A 22,460-nucleotide genomic window follows, 5' to 3' on the forward strand; every position below is an offset into this window, starting at 1 on the left:
CAGGAACTCACATCCACCCATACGCAGGTGACACACACATACGCAGAGGCACAAAAGCTCATAGACTCACATACGCACAGATACTGATAGACAAACACACATACAGGAGGAAGCAGTCAGTACAGGGATCTCCTGTGGTCGTTCCCCTGAGTAACAAGTGAACCGCTTTGGATACTGGTAGGAACGACACCAGATTGTTGCCTGGTATGGAGGGCATTAGTTATGAGGAGCGGTTGAATAAACTCGGTTTGTTCTCACTGGAAAGAAGGAGGTTGAGGGGCGACCTGATAGAAGTCTACAAAATTATGAGGGGCATAGACAGAGTGGATAGTCAGAGGCTTTTCCCCGGGGTAGAGGGGTCAATTACTAAGGGGCATAGGTTTAAGGTGAGAGGGGCAAGGTTTAGAGTAGATGTACGAGGCAAGTTTTTTACGCAGAGGGTAGTGGGTGCCTGGAACTCGCTACCGGAGGAGGTGGTGGAAGCAGGGATGATAGGGACATTTAAGGGGCATCTGGACAAATATATGAATAGGATGGGAATAGAGGGATACGGACCCAGGAAGTGTAGAAGATTGTAGTTTAGTCGGGCAGCATGGTCGGCACGGGCTTGGAGGGCCGAAGGGCCTGTTCCTGTGCTGTACATTTCTTTGTTCTTTGTTCTTTGTTCAATTTGCCTAACGACCTTCTCTCGTATCACACAACCCCCACCGCGCTCCTACCAAATCTTATACCATCTGGAATCAACTAGCAGAGCGAAGGAACATAATTTTCCCAATATGGCGGGGAGACTGGAGGTGCAGCAGGTCTTTCAAAAGACGCAGCAGGACTTGTTTAAAGGAGACGTCATTTAAAGTGGGTGGCCAAGTCTTTGTTATACATTTTGTTTCAGGCGCACTTTGGTTTTAGAATTGTGGTGATCTGGCCCACCCTCATATATGGTGGGCCTGCAAGACAGCCGGTGGCCATGTAAGGAGCTCTGAGGCCACACACCAATGGCTGAACAGTTGGAACCATCTGGCATCACATTGCCCTCGCATCAGATGCGGAAAGGAGCAATTGGAGGGTTCAAAAGCGGACTCACCGTTGACCCCTGAGGGAGTTGTCGAGGGGGGCAACCAAATGTAGTGGTCGGACCCTCCAGGTAAATTCCTGCTGCTGGCAATGCCACTCTTCATTGCTGGAGAAGCCGGGTAGCGGACTGAGGCGAGCAACCGAGGCTTAGAAAATCCTGACAGATTAACCCTCTGAAAGAATGTTCTGGACTGCCTGATTTTCATGTCTCAACCTTTCCTTGTACACTGTAAATGACCCACGTTGTTTGCATGTGACAGAGGAACGTTAGGCGATAACGTGATAGCGCTGCTACTTTAACGGGTGACCTCTTTCTGCTCACGTAACCAGCTCAGGCCATATCATGTGTGAATATACTAACCCCGACGAATAGAACATAGAACATAGAAAATACAGCACAGAACTAGCCCTTCGGCCCACGATGTTGTGCCGAACATTTGCCTAGATTATCATTGAATTTAAAGTGCAGAAGGAGGCCATTCGGCCCCCTGAGTCTGCACCGGCTCTTGGAAAGAGCACCCCACCGAAACTCAACACCTCCACCCAACACCAAGGGCAATTTTGGACACTAAGGGCAATTTATCATGGCCAATCCACCTATCCTGCACATCTTTGGACTGTGGGAGGAAACCGGAGCACCCGGAGGAAACCCACGCAGACACGGGGAGGATGTGCAGACTCCGCACAGACAGTGACCCAAGCCGGAATCGAACCTGGGACCCTGGAGCTGTGAAGCAATTGAGCTATCCACAATGCTACCGTGCTGCCCTTCAGAACAAATAAATCTACACTATATCATTTTACCATAATCCATGTACCTATCCAATAGCTGCTTGAAGGTCCCTAATGTTTCCGACTCAACTACTTCCACAGGCAGTGCATTCCATGCCCCCACTACTCTCTTGGTAAAGAACCTACCTTTGATATCCCTCCTATATCTTCCACCTTTCACCTTAAATTTATGTCCCATTGTAATGGTTTGTTCCATCCGGGGAAAAAGTCTCTGACTGTCTACTCTATCTATTCCCCTGATCATCTTATAAACCTCTATCAAGTCGCCCCTCGTCCTTCTCCGTTCTAATGAGAAAAGGCCTAGCACCCTCAACCTTTCCTCGTAAGACCTACTCTCCATTCCAGGTAACATCCTGGTAAATCTTCTTTTCACCTTTTCCAAAGCTTCCACATCCTTCCTAAAATGAGGTGACCAGAACTGTACACAGTACTCCAAATGTGGCCTTACCAAAGTTTTGTACAGCTGCATCATCACCTCACGGCTCTTAAATTCAATCCCTCTGTTAATGAACGCGAGCACACCATAGGCCTTCTTCACAGCTCTACCCACTTGAGTGGCAACTTTCAAAGATGTATGAACGTAGACCCCAAGATCTCTCTGCTCCTCCACATTGCCAAGAACTCTACCGTTAACCCTGTCTTCCACATTCATATTTGTCCTTCCAAAATGGACAACCTCACACTTTTCAGGGTTAAACTCCATCTTCCACTTCTCAGCCCAGCTCTGCATCCTATCTATGTCTCTTTGCAGCCGACAACAGCCGTCCTTACTATCCACAACTCCACCAATCTTCGTATTGCTTCGTCTGCAAATTTACTGACCCACCCTTCAACTCCCTCATCCAAGTCATTAATGAAAATCACAAACAGCAGTGGACCCAGAACTGATCCCTGCGGTACGCCACTGGTAACTGGGATCCAGGCTGAATATTTGCCATCCACCACCACTCTCTGAATTCTATCGGTTAGCCAGTTCGTTATCCAACTGGCCAAATTTCCCACTATCCCATGCCTCCTTACTTTCTGCAGAAGCCTACCATGGGGAATCTTATCAAATGCCTTACTAAAATCCATGTACACTACACCCACTGCTTTACCTTCATCCACATGCTTGGTCACCTCCTCAAAGAATTCAATAAGATTTGTAAGGCAAGACCTACCCTTTACAAATCCGTGCTGACTATCCCTAATCAAGCAGTGTCTTTCCAGATGCTCAGAAACCTTATCCTTCAGTACCCTTTCCATTACTTTGCCTGCCACCGAAGTAAGACTAACTGGCCTGTAATTCCCAGGGTTATCCCTAGTCCATTTTTTGAACAGGGGCACGACATTCGCCACTCTCCCATCCCCTGGTACCACCCCTGTTGACAGTGAGGACGAAAAGATCATTGCCAACGGCTCTGCAATTTCATCTCTTGCTTCCCATAGAATCCTTGGATATATCCGGTCAGACCCGGGGGACTTGTCTATCCTCAAGTTTTTCAAAATGCCCAACACATCTTCCTTCCTAACAAGTATTTCCTCGAGCTTACCAGTCTGTTTCACACTGTCCTCTCCAACAATATTGCCCCTCTCATTTGTAAATACAGAAGAAATGTACTCGTTCAAGACCTCTCCTATCTCTTCAGACTCAATACACAATCTCCCGCTACTGTCCTTGATCGGACCTACCCTCGCTCTAGTCATTCTCATATTTCTCATATATGTGTAAAAGGCCTTGGGGTTTTCCATTATCCTACCCGCCAAAGATTGTTCATGCCCTCTCTTAGCTCTCCAAATCCCTTTCTTCAGTTCCCTCCTGGCTACCTTGTATCCCTCCAATGCCCTGTCGGAACCTTGTTTCATCAGCCTTACATAAGTCTCCTTTTTCCTCTTAACAAGACATTCAACCTCTCTTGTCAACCATGGTTCCCTCACTCGACCATCTCTTCCCTGCCTGACAGGGACAGACATATCAAGGACACGTAGTACCTGTTCCTTGAACAAGTTCCACATTTCACTTGTGTCCTTCCCTGACAGCCTATGTTCCCAACTTATGCACTTCAATTCTTGTCTGACAACATCGTATTTACCCTTCCCCCAATTGTAAACCTTGCCCTGTTGCACGCACCTCTCCCTCTCCATTACTAAAGTGAAAGTCACAGAATTGTGGTCACTATCTCCAAAATGCTCCCCCACTAACAAATCTATCACTTGCCCTGGTTCATTACCAAGTACTAAATCCAATATTGCCCCTCCTCTGGTTGGACAATCTACATACTGTGTTAGAAAAGCTTCCTGGACACACTGCACACACACCACCCCATCCAAACTATTTGATCTAAAGAGTTTCCTCTCAATATTTGGCAAGTTAAAGTCACCCATGACTACTACCCTGTGACTTCTGCACCTTTCCAAAATCTGTTTCCCAATCTGTTCCTCCACATCTCTGCTACTATTGGGGGGCCTATAGAAAACTCCTAACAAGGTGACTGCTCCTTTCCTATTTCTGACTTCAACCAATACTACCTCATTAGGGTGAATGGTGAACAAGTGTGTGTGTGTGTGGGAGGGGGGGGGGGGGGGCGGGGGAGAACGGGAGGGGCAACGTGGTCTCGGCAGCTGTGGAGTGAACACCTGTTTCTGAGCCCCCCTTGCTTGTATATTGTTCACCCTTTCCTTGTTCTCAATAAACCAGTTTTGTTATACAATAATCCTCCATAATGCTACCGTAGTTCCATCGTCACCATGGCAGAGACGAGCTTCTACATTGTGGAAAAAGAGAAGGTCAATGCAGCAGTCACATACACGAACACTGGCAACACCATCCTCACCCTGAGTGAGACTCCAGCTCGTACTGAAGGCGGTGACACAGCGCTGTGACAATCTCCTGGTTGAATCAGGGTCGCCACATACTCTGCACCTGGTCTACGTGTGGGCTAAAGTGTAAAAGTGTTCTTGTGAAAACCGGGTTGTTAGGACAGAGCCCCCTCCACGTCTCTCTACACAGAGCTCCCCCTCTTTGAAGCCTTTGCTCCATGTGTTAGTCATGTTCCAGATCCAGATACAAGGTAACTACAGTCCCCATACCTCTTCCAAAGCTGTGTCATCAAATCCTCTGACCTCCCTGAATATAAGCAGCAGCACGCAATAAAACCTCCAGAAACTCCACTAACGTTTCAGTTACACAACTGGACAAGTAATGAACATTAACTCATTTCACATTCATTGGAAATTGACATGGGAATGGTATAAATTGGTGGGAGAGAATTTCAATCACCGAATGACATTATTTATATTGGAACATTGCTAGACTGGGAACCAATGTAAATGAGTGAGCACAGGGATTATAGGTAGCAGGGTGGGAAGTAGGATATGGACAGCTGAGTGGAGTATTAGCTGGGCTTCATGAAGTTTTGAAACATTAATTGTGTGCGTAGAATATCATTGGAATAGTCGAATCCGGATTTAAGCCGTGTTAAGAATGAGGTGGCGATAGCAAGTTGTAGGGTTGGAATGTAGAGACGATTTGGATATAAATCATTTCAGTGTCAATGAGAGGGTGAAGGTTAGAACCAGCCTCCAACATCAATCCGAGAGCGGAATGAAAAGACAGCACAGGAAATTACATTAGTGACTGGAACTGAAGAACACGGATTCAATCTTTCCAAGAAGTAAATGACGACAGCAATAATCCACTTAATGTGGTTCATACAATGAATAACTGTGCAAGGAGACTTACCAGGGACGCCAACAATAGCCAGGAGGGGATAATAACCCTTTTGAATTCTAATAAGAATGTCCATGATCCTCCATGCTAAAGGGATATAACCTTGAGTGTAAAAGAGGAAACCCAGGGCTAAACTCCCGTCTATTGTTGGAAGGTTCCATTCGAGTGTTCTCAGCTTTTGATCCATTGTTGCAACGCTCCCATCGATTCTTGACAGGTTTTGATCCATTGCTGCAACGTTCCGATCGATTATTCTCAGATTCTGCTCCCTCCTCTCGGTCTCTCTGGAGCGGCTGATCTCTGTCAGTGTTGGGGTTGATGCTCCTGCTGACAGTTTGCAATAACACATTGAAAGGAATCCCTTATTAATGGAAGAGGGAAACCCTCCAGTGACACGGTTAGGATCCATAGAGACTGACATTAATTACAGTCACTGAACAAACAGGGCAGGTTAACCCCTTTCAATCCAACACATTTACATCGTTTTGGGTGCTGTTAGGGGGAGGGGGGACCTACAAGGGCAACGTCTTTGCGGCCAGGTGTCTGTCACTGAGACTGGCTCTGTGACTCAGAAGGGAAGGGGAGAGAATAGAAAACCGATAGTGATAGGAGACTCAATGGTTCGGAGAACGATAGTAGATTCTGTGGTCGGGAAACGAGACTCCCGGGTGCGAGGGTCAGGGATGTCTTGGATCGAGTATACTGGATGCTTAACGCGGGGGCAGGAGGGGGTGCGGGGGGGGGGGGGAGCAACATGAAGTCGTGGTGCACATTGGCACCAAAGACATAGCTAAGAATGGGGTTGCGGATCTAAAAAGTGATTTTAGGGAGTTAGGTTGGAAGCTAAAGAGCAGGACCAGCAGAGTAGTAATCTCAGGATTGCTGCCGGTGCCCCGTGCTAGTGTGGCAAGGAACAGAGAGCGAGTGCAGCTGAAAGCGTGGCTACAGAGCTGGTGCAGGAGGGAAGGCTTCAGATATGTCGATCATTGGGATACATTCTGGGGAAGGTGAGACTTGTTAATGAAGGACGGGTTGCACCTAAACTGAAGGTGCACCAATACCCTCTCCGGGAGATTTGCTGCAGATCTTCGGGAGGGTTTGAACTAGTTTGGCAGCGGTATGGGAACCAGAGATACGGATCCGATGATAGGGTAGCTATTGAACGGGCAGCAGTAATAATCAGCGAGTCTGTGAGAAACGATGGATAGTTGATAGGGCAAAGTTGCACTCAGTGGGATGGGTTAAAGTGTGTCTGTTTCAATTCAAGGAGTGTCAAGAATAAGGAGATTAACATAGAGCATGGATCAGTACTTGGAACCACCATGCTGTGGTAATTACGGAGTCATGGGTTTCACAGGGGCAGGAATGGTTGTTAGATGTTCCGGGGTTTAGATGTTTTAAGAAGAACCGTGAGGGAGGTTAAAGAGGAGGGGGAGTGGCACTGTTAATTAGGGAGTGCATCACAGTTGCAGAAAAGGAGGTAGTCTAAGAGGTTTTGTTTACTGAGTCAGTATGGGTGGAAGTCAGAAACACGAAAGGAGTAGTCACTTTTTTTGGATATTTCCATAGACCCCCAATTGCAGCAGAGACATGGAGGAACCTCCTTCGTGCAAATGGTTTGGATGGAGCAGATTTTGTGAGCTGCGAACAGGAAGGATTCCTGACTCAATATGTAGATAGGCCACCATGGCGGAAGGGCATATTGGATTTGGTACATGGCAACGAACCAGGCCAGGTGTCAGATGTCTCGGCGGGATAGCATTTCAGTGACAGTGACCACATCTCCTTCACCATTACCATAGTCATGGAGAGGGATAGGAACTGACAGTATGGGAATGTATTTAATTGGGGGGGGGGGGGGGGGCGGGTAAATTATATTACTACTAGAATGGAGCTGAGTAGCATACATTGGGAACAAATGTTCTCAGGGAAATGCACAACAGCGATGTGGGGGTGTTTAAGGAGCGCTTGCTGCGGCTGCTGGATAGTTGTGTCCCACTCAGACATGGAAGCAATGGTAAGGTGAAGGAACCTCAGGCAACAAGAGAAGTGGAGCTTATAGTCAAGGGGAAGAAATAAGCTTACGTAAGGTTGAGGAAGAAATTATCTGGAACGGCTCGAGAAAGTTACAAGGGAGACAGGAAGGAACTCAAAAATGGACTTAGGAGAGCTAGAAGAGGGCATGAAAAAGCCTTAGTGGGAAGGATTAGGGAAAAACCCAAGGCATTCTACAATTATGTGAGAAATATGAGGGCGATCAGAATGAGAGTAGGGCAGGAATGGTTGTTAGATGTTCAAGGATGCTCAGGGATAGTGGAGGGAGCTTGTGTCTAGTGTCTGAGTAGGTTCGGGATCCCAAAATGAATATTTTGATTCAGTGGTCACGAAATAGAAGAACAAAGAATAAAGAACAAAGAAAATTACAGCACAGGAACAGGCCATTCGACCCTCCCAGCCTGCGCCGATCCAGATCCTTTATCTAAACCTGTCACCTATTTTCCAAGGATCTTCTTCCCTCTGTTCCCCGCCCGTTCGCATATCTTAAATGATGCTATCGGGCACGCCTCTACCATCTCCGCTGGCAAAGCGTTCCAGGCACCCACCACCCTCTGCATAAAACATCTTTCCACGCAAATCTCCCTTATACTTGCCCCCTCTCACCTTGAAATCGTGACCCCTTGTAATTTACACCCCGACTCTTGGAAAAAGCTTGTTGCTATCCATTCTGTCCATACCTCTCATAATTTTGTAGACCTCAATCAGGTGCCCCCCTCAACCTCCGTCTTTCCAACGAAGACAATCCTAATCTACTCAACCTTTCTTCATAGCAAGCACCCTCCATACCAGGCAACATCCTGGTGAATCTCCTCTGCACCCTCTCTAAAGCATCCACATACTTCTGGTAATGTGGCGACCAGAACTGCATGCCGTATTCCAAATGTGGCCTAACCTAAGTCCTATACAACTGCAACATGACCTGTCGACTCCTGTACTCAATACCCCGTCCGATGAAGGCAAGCATACTGTATGCCTTCTTGACCACTCTATCGACCTGCGTTGCCACCTTCAGGGTACAATGGACCTGAACTTCCAGATCTCTCTGTACATCAATTTTCCCCAGGATTCTTCCATTGACCGTATAGTCCGCTCTTGAACTACATCTTCCAAAATGCATCACCTCGCATTTGCCTGGATTGAACTCCATCTGCCATTTCTCTGCCCAACTCTCCAATCTATCTATTTTTACTGTATTCTCTGACAGTCCTCCTCGCTATCTGCAACTCCACCAATCTTAGTATCATCTGCAAACTTTCTAATCGGACCACCTATACATTCGTCCAGATCATTTATGTATATCACAATCAACAGTGGTCCGAGCGCGGATCCCGGTGGAACACCACTGGTCACCTTTCTCCATTTTGAGACACTCCCTTCCACCACTCCTCTCTGTCTCCTGTTCCCCAGCCAGTTCTTTATCCATCTAGCTAGTACACGCTGAACCCCATACGACTTCACTTTTTCCATCAACCTGCCATGAGAAACTTTATCAAACGCCTTACTGAAGTCCATGTATATGACATCTACAACCCTTCCCTGATTAATTAACTTTGTCAATTCCTCAAAGAATTCTATTAGGTTTGGAAGACATGACCTTCCCTGCACAAAACCATGCTGCCTATCACTGATAAGTCTATTTTCTTCCAAATGTGAATAGATCCTATCCCTCAGTATCTTCTCCAAAAGTTTGCCTACCATTGACATCAAGCTCACAGGTCTATAATTCCCTGGATCATCCCTGCTACCCTTCTTAAACAGAGGGACAACATTAGCAATTCTCCAGTCCTCCGAGACCTCACCCGTGCTCAAGGATGCTGTAAAGATATTTGTTAAGGCCCCAGCTATTTCGTCCCTCGCTTCCCTCCGTAACCTGGGATAGATCCCATCCGACCCTGGAGACTTGTCCACCTTAATACCTTTTAGAAGGACCTTGTTGCTAGTGAGAACAGTGTGAATCAGGTCAGTAGGTTCGAACAGTTTGATATTGAGAAGGAAGATGTACGTGGAATTTTGAAAAGCATCAAGATAGATATGTCCCCTGGGCCAGGTGGGATTTACCCAAGTTTACTACGGGAAGCGAGGGAGGAGATTGCTGCGCCGTTGGCGATGATCTTTGCGTCTTCACTCTCCACTGGAGTAGTACCGGAGAATTGGAGGGATGCGAATGTTGTTCCCCTGTTCAAGAAATGGAATAGGAAAATCCCTGTGAATTACAGACCATTCAGTCTTACGTCCATGGCGGGCAAAATACTGGAAAGTATTCAGAGAGGCAGGCTTTATCATTATTTAGAAATAAAACATAGTTTGATTAGAGATAGCCAGCATAGCTTTGTGAGGGGAAGGACATGCCTCACAAGCCTCGTTGAATTATTTTAGGCTGTGACCAGATACATTGATGAAGTTCGGGCATTGGATGTGGCATATATGGATTTCAGTAAGGCATTTGTTAAGGTTCCCCATGGGAGGCTCAGTCAGAAAGTCAGGGGGCATGGGATACACGGAAATTTGACTGTCTGAATACAGAATTGTCTGGCCGTAAGTGAACAGCGAGTGGAAGTGGGTGGAAAGTATTCCGCCTGGAGGTCGTTGACCAGTGGTGTCCCTCAGGGATCTGTTCTAGAACCTCTGCTCCTTGTAAATGACTTGGATGAGGATGTTGAAGAGTGGATTAGTATGTTTGCCGATAACACTGAGGTTGATGGAGTTGTAGATAGCGTCGAGGGCTGTTACAGGTTACAACAGGACAATGACAGGATGCAGAGTAGGGCTCATAAGTGAAAGATGGAGTTCAACAGAGATAAACGTTAAGTGATCCATTTTGGAAGATCTAATTTCATAATTTACAGTGGTCCCTGGGTAGTATAACATTATTTCAGGAGGACCAGAAGGGGTCACGGTAAACTCATTGGCAAATAGGTTTAAGGAAAATCCCAAAGCTTTTTATACGTACATAAAAAGCAAGAGGGCAGCCAGGGAAAGGTTTGGCCCACGAAGGATAGGCAAGGGAGTCTATGTGTGGAGCGAGAGGAAATGGGCGAGGTACTAAATGAATACTTCGCATCAGTATTCACCAAAGAGAAGGAATTGGTGGACGTTGAGTCCGGAGAAGGGTGTGTAGATAGCCTGGGTCACATCGAGATACAAAAAGACGAGGTGTTGGGCGTCTTGAAAAATATTAAGGTAGCTAAGTCCCCAGGTCCTGATGGGATCTACCCCAGAATACTGAAGGAGGCTATAGAGGAAATTGCTGAGGCCTTGACAGAATTCTTTGCATCCTCACTGTCTTCAGGTGATGTCCCGGAGGACTGGAGAATTGCCAATGCTGTTCCTTTGTTTCAGAAGGGTAGCAAGGTTAATCCAGAGAACTACAGGCCGCTGAGCCTTACTTCAGTGGTAGGGAAATTACTGAAGAGAATTGGCTAGGTGATAGAAGGCAGAGAGTAGCAATTGAAGGATGCTTTTCTAATTGGAGGGCTGTGACCAGTGGTGTTCCAGAGGGATCAGTGCTGGGACCTTTGCTGTTTGTAGTATATATAAAGGATTTGGAGGAAAATGTAACTGGTCTGATTAGTAAGTTTGCAGACGACACAAAGGTTGCTGGAATTCCGGATAGCGATGAGGACTGTCAGAGGATACAGCGGGATTTAGATTGTTTGGAGACTTGGGCGGAGAGATGGCAGATGGAGTTTAATCCGGACAAATGTGAGGTAATGCATTTTGGAAGGTCTAATGCAGGTAGGGAATAGACAGTGAATTGTAGAACCCTCAAGAGTATTGAAAGTTAGAGAGATCTAGGAGTACAAGTCCACAGGTCACTGAAAGGGGCAACACAGGTGAAGAAGGTAGTGAAGAAGGCATACGGCATGCTTGCCTTCATTGGCCAGGGCATTGAGTATAAGAATTGGCAAGTCATGTTGCAGCTGTGTAGAACCTTAGTTAGGCCTCACTTGGAGTATAGTGTTCAATTCTGGTCGCCACGCTACCAGAAAGATGTGGAGGCTTTAGAGAGGGTGCAGAAGAGATTTACCAGAATGCTACCTGGTATGGAGGGCATTAGCTATGAGGAGCGGTTGAATACATTCGTTTTTTTTCTCACTGGAACGACGGAGGTTGAGGGGTGTCCTGATAGAGGTCTACAAAATTATGAGGGGCATAGACAGTGGATAGTCAGAGGCTTTTCCCCGGGGTAGAGTGGTCAATTACTAGGGGGCATAGGTTTAAGGTGAGAGGGGCAAGGTTTAGAGTAGATGTACGAGACATGTTTTTTTTACAGAGAGGGTAGTGGGTGCTGGAACTCGCTGCCGGAGGAGTTGGTGGAAGCAGGGACGATAGTGACATTTAAGGGGCATCTTGACAAATACATGACAAGGATGGGAATAGAGGGATACGGACCCAGGAAGTGTAGAAGATTGTAGTTTAGACGGGCAGCATGGTCGGCACGGCCTTGGAGGGCCGAATGGCCTGTTCCTGTGCTGTACATTTTTTTGTTCTTTGTTGTTCTAAAGCGGGGACATTTGGAATGACTTTCGTAGATCTAATCCCCCCACGATCTTAATGTTAAATAAAGGACATTTGGCCAAAACTCGAAGGGCTGACTATTGGCGTAGTCGTTGCAGTTTCCCTAATTTAACGGGAAGTCAACCCCGAAACGAATCTCTAAACAGGACTCTCTCAGCTGGAGGGGAGGGAGCCATAGCGCGACCCCAGCTGAAAGGGGGGTCTGCGGCTCGGCAGCTTTAATTACTGGCCAGGTGTCTCATGCTAGGAGAGCTATCTTAATTAATAAATTAATGATAGCTGAATGAGAAGAACAAAGGTGCCTTAGAGACTAAAAATAAACCTGAACAATCAGCAGGCTTCAAGATTCGCAAAAGGACTAACACGGGTGAGCGCTCCTTGTAGTTTTTGTTAATAATTTACCGCGGCCCTTGCTGTTATATGTGTATGCTTTAAAATATTTTTCAGAAGTCACGATGAGCCAAAAACTCGGATGCCCCCTGACAGGTCACCCCGAAGTCACGGTACAGACGTTCGGGGCAATAAAGATGCCGGACGCTGCAAAGGAGACGGATAAGTGAGTGAAAATGAGTAAGATACCAGGACAGCGGATAACAACAATCGTGAGGCAACGGAGAAATATAGGACATCCCCTCATCCCGTCGGGATCACCAACTGACACTGTGATAAGAGAAACCGGAGACCTTCGATACGCGGTAACATTCAGTAGCGATTTGTATGAGTGGTCCCACGGCGCATGGCCGTAGGGGGTTTTAAATTACCGCTGATTGAAACATGGGAAGAGATGGGAGTGGAGACCCTAATTGGGATTCTAATTATATGCTGTGGTGCTTTCAGACATGGAAGGAAGTGGCTAGGAGGCACCAGCCCCCAAAGATCAAATGTACGAATAGCGAAGTGAGTAAAGATACAGTGAAGGATGAGAACCCAAAGATCAAATGTAAGAATGGTGGAGAGAGTAAAGATACAGTAAAGAATGAGAATGACAATAAACAGACAGAGACGGCACAGCAGCAGGGCTATATCCTAAAGATTTAAGTGAGGCATCTGCACCGTCAGAAGAATGCAACACACTTTTACTGATGGCAGCTGCAATGAGAGCACAGCAGCCAGTGGGGGGGGGGGGGGGGGGAGGGGGGCAGGCCTGGCAGCCGGTGATAAGGAGTAATGCACAGAGCAGTTTGCCACATGATCAGCTTGATGTAGCCGCCGCCCCTGCAGGGGAGGTAGAATCGGCGGCCTCCGGACAGTTCTCCCATAGGGGTATGACTTTGCCCAACAGTACAGTGCCCGACAGACAGCTTCGGTCAGCAGGACCTGTTAGTCAGCACCCCAAGATAATAATAGGAGATGTACCTGTCCTAAAACCTTGGACCCCTGCTGAAGTAAGGGCTATGGATCATGAGACTCCGCACCCAATAAAGAAACCTCTCGCATTCCACAACTGGTTACAGCGAATGTGTGCTATTTATAGACCCTCCCAGGGGTTGTTTTGCTGCTTTTAAAATACCCTTTTGGTGCATGTTGGCCAGCTTTAAAAAACAGGATCGCGGTCCCATCTGGTATAAACGGAGGATGGGCTCACAATGATGACCATTTAAATGAAGGTAATGAGTCCCTTGAACACTGGTTAGCAAATAGGGAGAAAGAGGCTATCATGCAAAGGGCCAAGAAGCATAGTGACATAGGCGAGGTGACATGGTGTTTGCAGAAGAAGGGTGAGAGGCTGCCCCAATTTGAGGTCAGATTTAAGAATTGTTGGGAGGAACATGCCTGTGTTGCATTAGAAGACAATTGCCCTTTAGCAGTGCAGACATTGTTGAATTGCATGCGACCAGAGGATGCACAAAGTTACAAATTGATTAATCTCACCTGGCAAAGACAGCCATGGAAGGCAGTGGGAACCTCCTTGGTAAACATGGACATAGAGGGACTGTTCATATCCCCAAAAGATCAAAAGCATAGAATCACAGGGCAATTCTACCAAGGAAAGACAGGGCAGGGCCGGGGTCGGCAGGCCAGCAGAGGGAAGAGAGGTAGGGGTAGAGGCAGTGGACATTAGCAAAGGAGGGATAAATCCCACGCTCAATGTAGAAGATGCGGGGCAAAGTGACATTGGGCTCATGAATATAACTTTAACCCACAGGAAGGAGACGTCCCACTTGGACACATGCCCTCTCCCCCGCCTCCCTTTACGTAATCTGACCCGGACCCTGATCAAAACCAATAAGGGTGCCACGGAGAAAAGGTGGTACAAGCGGCCACGATCAGACTGTCCAACTCAGTAAGAGACGAACCTATGACAACGGCTAAAATAGGAGTTCATTAGGTGGACCTTCTGGTCGATACCGGCGCTACTATGTCGTCCGTGGAACTAACTCCCAGCGAGTCCTCTGTTGTCACTGTGGGGAGTAGCCGGCATTCCCATGACGGAGCCTGTATCACGCCGACTAACCTGGAAATTGATTATATCCCCCTGGTCGATACTATGATTATTTCAAAAACTACATAGTGCCATATCATATTATTATATTATTAGCATTGTGCAGGTCAAGGATCGGAGGTGGAGGAGCAGTCTTTGTCAGCGAGAGAACCTGAGAACATCTCAGACACTCAGAAGGTAAGTAAGTGATTTTTACTTTTATACCTTTTTTCAAATTGTGTGTGTCAGGGGGGAAACTGAAGTGACATCACAGAAAAGCTGTGACCTGAGTGGCTGGTTGGGATTCGAACCTCAATGAAAAAAAAAAAAAATTGAGTATTTGGGAACTAATTAAACATCATAACTTAATTATAATTTAGAGGATATCTAAGCCAGAGATCGGAGAGTATTATAGTTAGCTATCGCATTTCTATTAGAAATCTAGTGCTAGGAAACAGATAGTTGACAGTATCTTTGCAATTTAAAAAAAAAAGTATTAAAAAAAAAGACACATTTTAATTTTAATGAATTGACGCAATGTCAGTTAGAGGGGTGCTGTGCTCTGACTGTGAGATGTGGCAGGTCCGGGAGGCTTCCAGCTTCCCGGATGGCTTCATCTGCAGAAAGTGTACCCAACTGCAGCTCCTCACAGACCGCATGGTTCGGTTGGAGCAGCAATTGGATGCACTTAGGAGCATGCAGGTGGCGGAAAGCGTCATAGATCGCAGTTATGTAAATGTGGTCACACCCAAGGTGCAGGCAGAGAAATGGGTGACCACCAGAAAGGGCAGGCAGTCAGTGCAGGAATCCCCTGTGGTTGTCCCCCTCTCGAACAGGTATACCCCTTTGGATACTGTCGGGGGGGATAGCCTATCAGGGGAAAACAGCAGCAGCCAGAGCAGTGGCACCACGGCTGGCTCTGATGTTCAGAAGGGAGGGTCAAAGCGCAGAAGAGTAATAGTAATAGGGGACTCTATAGTCAGGGGCACAGATAGGCGCTTCTGTGGACGTGAAAGAGACTCCAAGATGGTATGTTGCCTCCCTGGTGCCAGGGTCCAGGATGTCTCCGAACGGGTAGAGGGAATCCTGAAGGGGGAGGGCAAACAGGCAGAGGTCGTTGTACATATTGGTACTAACGACATAGGCAGGAAGGGGCATGAGGTCCTGCAGCAGGAGTTCAGGGAGCTAGGCAGAAAGTTAAAAGACAGGACCTCGAGGGTTGTAATCTCGGGATTACTCCCTGTGCCACGTGCCAGTGAGGTTAGAAATAGGAAGATAGAGCAGACAAACACGTGGCTAAACAGCTGGTGTAGGAGGGAGGGTTTCCGTTATCTGGACCACTGGGAGCTCTTCCGGGGCAGGTGTGACCTGTATAAGATGGACGGGTTGCATCTAAACCGGAGAGGCATAAATATCCTGGCCGCGAGGTTTGCTAGTGTCACACGGGAGGGTTTAAACTAGTATGGCAGGGGGGTGGGCACGGGAGCAATAGGTCAGAAGGTGAGAGCATTGAGGGAGAACTAGGGAATAGGGACAGTGTGGCTCTGAGGCAGAGCAGACGGGGAGAAGTTGCTGAACACAGCGGGTCTGGTGGCCTGAAGTGCATATGTTTTAATGCAAGGAGCATTACGGGTAAGGCAGATGAACTTAGAGCTTGGATTACTACTTGGAACTATGATGTTGTTGCCATTACAGAGACCTGGTTGAGGGAAGGGCAGGATTGGCAGCTAAACGTTCCAGGATTTAGATGTTTCAGGCGGGATAGAGGGGGATGTAAAAGGGGAGGCGGAGTTGCGCTACTTGTTCGGGAGAATATCACAGCTATACTGCGAGAGGACACCTCAGAGGGCAGTGAGGCTATATGGGTAGAGATCAGGAATAAGAAGGGTGCAGTCACAATGTTGGGGGTATACTACAGGCCTCCCAACAGCCAGCGGGAGATAGAGGAGCAGATAGGTAGACAGATTTTGGAAAAGAGTAAAAACAACAGGGTTGTGGTGATGGGAGACTTCAACTTCCCCAATATTGACTGGGACTCACTTCGTGCCAGGGGCTTAGACGGGGCGGAGTTTGTAAGGAGCATCCAGGAGGGCTTCTTAAAACAATATGTAAACAGTCCAACTAGGGAAGGGGCGGTACTGGACCTGGTATTGGGGAATGAGCCCGGCCAGGTGGTAGATGTTTCAGTAGGGGAGCATTTCGGTAAGAGTGACCACAATTCAGTAAGTTTTAAAGTACTGGTGGACAAGGTTAAGAGTGGTCCGAGGATGAATGTGCTAAATTGGGGGAAGGCTAATTATAACAATATTAGGAGGGAACTGAAGAACATAGATTGGGGGCGGATGTTTGAGGGCAAATCAACATCTGACATGTGGGAGGCTTTCAAGTGTCAGTTGAAAGGACAGGCATGTTCCTGTGAGGAAGAAAGATAAATACGGCAATTTTCGGGAACCTTGGATGACGAGTGATATTGTAGGCCTCGTCAAAAAGAAAAAGGAGGCATTTGTCAGGGCTAAAAGGCTGGGAACAGACGAAGCCTGTGTGGCATATAAGGAAAGTAGGAAGGAACTTAAGCAAGGAGTCAGGAGGGCTAGAAGGGGTCATGAAAAGTCATTGGCAAATAGGGTTAAGGAAAATCCCAAGGCTTTTTACACGTACATAAAAAGCAAGAGGGTAGCCAGGGAAAGGGTTGGCCCACTGAAGGATAGGCAAGGGAATCTATGTGTGGAGCCAGAGGAAATGGGCGAGGTACTAAATGAATACTTTGCATCAGTATTCACCAAAGAGAAGGAATTGGTAGATGTTGAGTCTGGAGAAGGGGGTGTAGATAACCTGGGTCACATTGTGATCCAAAAAGACGAGGTGTTGGGTGTCTTAAAAAATATTAAGGTAGATAAGTCCCCAGGGCCTGATGGGATCTACCCCAGAATACTGAAGGAGGCTGGAGAGGAAATTGCTGAGGCCTTGACAGAAATCTTTGGATCCTCGCTGTCTTCAGGGGATGTCCCGGAGGACTGGAGAATAGCCAATGTTGTTCCTCTGTTTAAGAAGGGTAGCAAGGATAATCCCGGGAACTACAGGCCTGTGAGCCTTACTTCAGTGGTAGGGAAATTACTGAAGAGAATTCTTCGAGACAGGATCTACTCCCATTTGGAAGCAAATGGATGTATTAGTGAGAGGCAGCACGGTTTTGTGAAGGGGAGGTCGTGTCTCACTAACTTGATAGAGTTTTTCGAGGAGGTCACTAAGATGATTGATGCAGGTAGGGCAGTAGATGTTGTCTATATGGACTTCAGTAAGGCCTTTGACAAGGTCCCTCATGGTAGACTAGTACAAAAGGTGAAGTCACACGGGATCAGGGGTGAACTGGCAAGGTGGATACAGAACTGGCTAGGCCATAGAAGGCAGAGGGTAGGAATGGAGGGATGCTTTTCTAATTGGAGGGCTGTGACCAGTGGTGTTCCACGGGGATCAGTGTTGGGACCTTTGCTGTTTGTAGTATATATAAATGATTTGGAGGAAAATGTAACTGGTCTGATTAGTAAGTTTGCAGACGACACAAAGGTTGGTGGAAATGCGGATAGCGATGAGGACTGTCTGAGGATACAGCAGGATTTAGATTGTCTGGAGACTTGGGCGGAGAGATGGCGGATGGAGTTTAATCCGGACAAATGTGAGGTAATGCATTTTGGAAGGGCTAATGCAGGTAGGGAATATACAGTGAATGGTAGAACCCTCAAGAGTATTGAAAGTCAAAGAGATCGAGGAGTACAGGTCCACAGGTCATTGAAAGGGGCAACACAGGTGGAGAAGGTAGTCAAGAAGGCATACGGCATGCTTGCCTTCATTGGCCGGGGCATTGAGTATAAGAATTGGCAAGTCATGTTGCAGCTGTATAGAACCTTAGTTAGGCCACACTTGGAGTATAGTGTTCAATTCTGGTCGCCACACTACCAGAAGGATGTGGAGGCTTTAGAGAGGGTGCAGAAGAGATTTACCAGAATGTTGCCTGGTATGGAGGGCATAAGCTATGAGGAGCGATTGAATAAACTCGGTTTGTTCTCACTGGAACGAAGGAGGTTGAGGGGCGAACTGATAGAGGTATACAAAATTATGAGGGGCATAGACAGAGTGGATAGTCAGAGGCTTTTCACCAGGGTAGAGGGGTCAATTACTAGGGGGCATAGGTTTAAGGTGAGAGGGGCAAGGTTTAGAGTAGATGTACGAGGCAAGTTTTTTACGCAGAGGGTAGTGGGTGCCTGGAACTCATTACCGGAGGAGGTAGTGGAAGCAGGGACGATGGGGACATTTAAGGGGCATCTTGACAAATATATGAATAGGATGGGAATAGAAGGATACGGACCCAGGAAGTGCAGAATATTGTAATTTAGTCGGGCAGTATGGTCGGCACGGGCTTGGAGGGCCGAAGGGCCTGTTCCTGTGCTGTACATTTCTTTGTTCTTTGTTCTTTGTACACCTCCCCCTCTGCTTGGCAGACAGACACTCTGAAAATTGGGGGCAATAATACTTTGCACTAACAGTGGCTTGTTTATGGAACTACCTGAGATACGAGCTCATCAGTTATTACATTTAATAGCTTCTGACCAAGAGCCAGATCGCTCTGTGTCTGTGTTATATTGCTGGCAGCTGGGCATTAACCTTTACAGCACCATCGTTAAACAACTACAGGAAGCCGTACAAAAGCTTACCGACCCTTGGGCGCAACTATTAAAATACCTGATAGATACCAGCCGAGAGAGCAGAGTGGCCCACTGTACGGCTTGGTCTGCTCGTGAGAATGAGCCCGCACACAATTTACAAGCGCAACGTCACCTAGGAAGGCAGACAACATTGCATGTCACCCCATTTCTTTTTCTGGTGTTTTGGGATTAGGAATGTTCGTACAGTTGACCAATAGTCAGAGGGACCTCTTTAGGATGGGATTAACTTCAGAACCCCATTTAACATTGGCCGTCAGACATCCCGCTAAGGCAAAGTAAATGGGAGTACTGATGAAAGGGGTCAGAAAGAAAAAAGTCATACATCAGGTTGATGTTGAAATAGACGGACGAAATTGCCTGGTAGAGTTTTATGGCAAACAGGAGGGAAGAGTGACTTGGAAAGATGAACAATGGCCCGCTGCACTTGAAAGACAACAAACGCCCCGAGAGAGCCATCATTTACTCCCTTCAATCCTGGCCCAGGTACTGGCACATCTACGGGCCCAGCATAAAAATCATGGTGGAAATGTACATTCTGCCCTAGTGCACAGGGTGCAGTTACAGAAGAACGTTGCCCTGCCCTGCTTAAAACTATACAGGTTGGCACCGGAAGCAGAAAAAGGGATAGAGGGAGTGACCAATGCACTATTACAGCAAGGGGTGCTGAAGAGAACACAAAGCCCCCGTAACACCCCTATGCTCCCCATTCCAAAAGTAGGAAGACCAACGAGTGGCGATTTGTGCAAGATCTCAGAGCCGTCAATAAAATTGTTATCCCAATTGCCCCATTGCTGCTGGACACAAACGTTATTTTATCTTCTATACCACCAACAGCAGACACCTTCTCTGTCATAGATTTATGCTCAGCCTTTTTCTCCATACCATTGCACCCGGACAGTCAATATCTATTTGCTTTTACTCATCGGAATCAGCAGTACACTTCGTCGCGCCTCCCGCAGAGCTACACAGAAAGCCCGGTAGTATTTGCTGCGGCGGTTGAAAGAGACTTGGGTGAGTGCCAGTTGTCGTCCGGCTCAATGCTGTTACAATAGGATTTCTAATTGGAATCAGAGAAGGGTTTAACTTGCCAACAGGATACCCTTTTGTTATTGTCACATCTGGCAGAAAGAGGGCATAGGACCTCAATGGACAAGCTGCAATTCTGTCAGGAGACAGTTCAGTATTTGGGATTTCAGCTTCACCAAGGGCAGCGGAGGCTTGGGTCTGAAAGAATACAGGCTGCAGCAAGGGTTGCAATTCAGCGTACGAAAAAGAAAATCCTCACCTTGCTCGGCATGATAGGCTATTGCAGGCAGTGGATACAGGATTATAGAGAGATGGACGCAGTACTGCGCAAGGCTACCCAACAGGATGCCCCTTCAGTTGTGACCTGGACCCCAGAGAGGGAGCAAGCATTTTGTAACTTGATAGTCAGCACGGTTTTGTGAATGGTAGGTCGTGCCTCACAAACCGTATTGAGTTCTTTGAGAAGGTGACCAAACAGGTGGATGAGGGTAAAGCAGTTGATGTGGTGTATATGGATTTCAGTAAAACGTTTGATAAGGTTCCCCACGGTAGGCTACTGCAGAAAATACGGAGGCATGAGATTCAGGGTGATCAGTTTGGATCAGAAATTGGCTAGCTGGAAAAAGACAATTGATGGTGCTTGATGTGAAATGTTCAGACTGGAGTCCAGTTACTAGTGGTGTGCCACAAGGATCTGTTTTGGGGCCATGCTGATTGTAATTTTTATCAATGACCTGGAGGAGGGTGTAGAAGGATTGGTGAGTAAATTTGCAGATGACACTAAAGTCGGTGGAGTTGTGGACAGTGCGGAAGGATGCTACAAGTTTCGGAGGGACATAGATAAGCTGCAGCGCTGGGCTGAGAGGTGGCAAATAGAGTTTAATTCAGAAAAGTGTGAGGTGATTCATTTTGGAAGGAATAACAGGAAGACAGAGCACTGGGTTAATGGTAAGATTCTTGGCAGTGTGGCTGAGCAGAGAGAGCTCGGTGTCCATGTACATAGATCCCTGAAAGTTGCCACCCAGGTTGAGAGGGTTGTTAAGAAGGCGTACGGTGTGTTAGCTTTTATTGGTAGAGGGATTGAGTTTCGGAGCCATGAGGTCATGTTGCAGCTGTACAAAACTCTGGTGCGGTCGCATTTCGAGTATTGCGTGCAATTCTGGTCGCCGCATTATAGGAAGGATGTGGAAGCATTGGAAAGGGTGCAGGGGAGATTTACTAGAATGTTGACAGGTATGGAGGGAAGATCTTACGAAGAAAGGCTGAGGGACTTGAGACTGTTTTCGTTAGAGTGAAAAGGGTTAAAAGGTGACTTAATTAAGGCATACAAGATGATCAGAGGATTGGATATGTTGGACGGTGAGACCCTTTTTCCTCGGATGGTGATGTCTAGCACGAGGGGACATAGCTATAAATTGAGGGGAGATAGATACAGGGCAGATGTCAGAGGTAGGTTCTTTACTCAGAGAGTAGTAAGGTCTTGGAATGCCCTGCCTGCAACAGTAGTGGACTCGCCTACACTAAGGGCATTCAAATGGCCATTGGATAGACATATGGACAATAAGGGAATAGTGTAGATGGGCTTTAGAGTGGTTTCACAGTTCGGCGCAACATCGAGGGCCGAAGGGCCTGTACTGCGCTGTAATGTTCTATGTTCAATGTTCTAAGCCATGATTAACGCCACTGCTTTGGGACTTCCTAATTTCACCAAGCCCTTTACTTTATATGTGAATGAAGCAGGGGATTTGCAAAAGGGGTCCTGGTGCACGAGCATGGAGGAGTGAAACGACCCTTTGCCTATTACTCGGTGGCCCTATGTGCTATGGTAATGAGTATGCCGAGTTGCTGAAGAGCATTAGCAGCCACAGCGGCCAGAGTTGAAGAAAATCAGTTCTGCTGCTGCTTAATTCACTCGCAACACAGCATTCTACTGCGGCTCGACAGACAGGGTACGAAGTAATCCTCGCTAAAACCAACTTTACCTACACGCGAGCGCCAGCTGTCAACTCTGCTGCACTCTTGCCCGCGCCCTCGGAAGCAGAACGTATATGTGGTCATGACTGTTTACAATTCGTTGAAGCCACCTCGACCCGATTTATTGAGTCACCCACTAGAAAATCCAGACATCATCTTTCTCACAAAT

The 22,460-nt window shown here is 47.1% G+C and overlaps 1 protein-coding gene and 1 long non-coding RNA gene across 2 annotated transcripts in view; both read right to left on the reverse strand.

Moving 5' to 3' along the window:
* The window catches only part of LOC140399779 (uncharacterized), a 559,175-nt gene that overhangs the window by 406,577 nt on the left and 130,138 nt on the right, over positions 1 to 22,460 (reverse strand). The window lies entirely within an intron of this gene.
* Positions 1 to 22,460, reverse strand: part of LOC140399778 (probable G-protein coupled receptor 139) — a 34,139-nt gene that overhangs the window by 4,769 nt on the left and 6,910 nt on the right. Inside the window, exon 2 of the mRNA XM_072489264.1 lies at positions 5,585 to 5,899. Coding sequence (XP_072345365.1) covers positions 5,585 to 5,801 — 217 coding nt within the window. The 5' untranslated portion in view covers positions 5,802 to 5,899. The remainder of the gene's footprint in view (positions 1 to 5,584; positions 5,900 to 22,460) is intronic.

The sequence above is a fragment of the Scyliorhinus torazame genome, chromosome 23 (assembly GCF_047496885.1).
Source record: "Scyliorhinus torazame isolate Kashiwa2021f chromosome 23, sScyTor2.1, whole genome shotgun sequence".
Classification (NCBI taxonomy): Eukaryota; Metazoa; Chordata; class Chondrichthyes; order Carcharhiniformes; family Scyliorhinidae; genus Scyliorhinus; species Scyliorhinus torazame.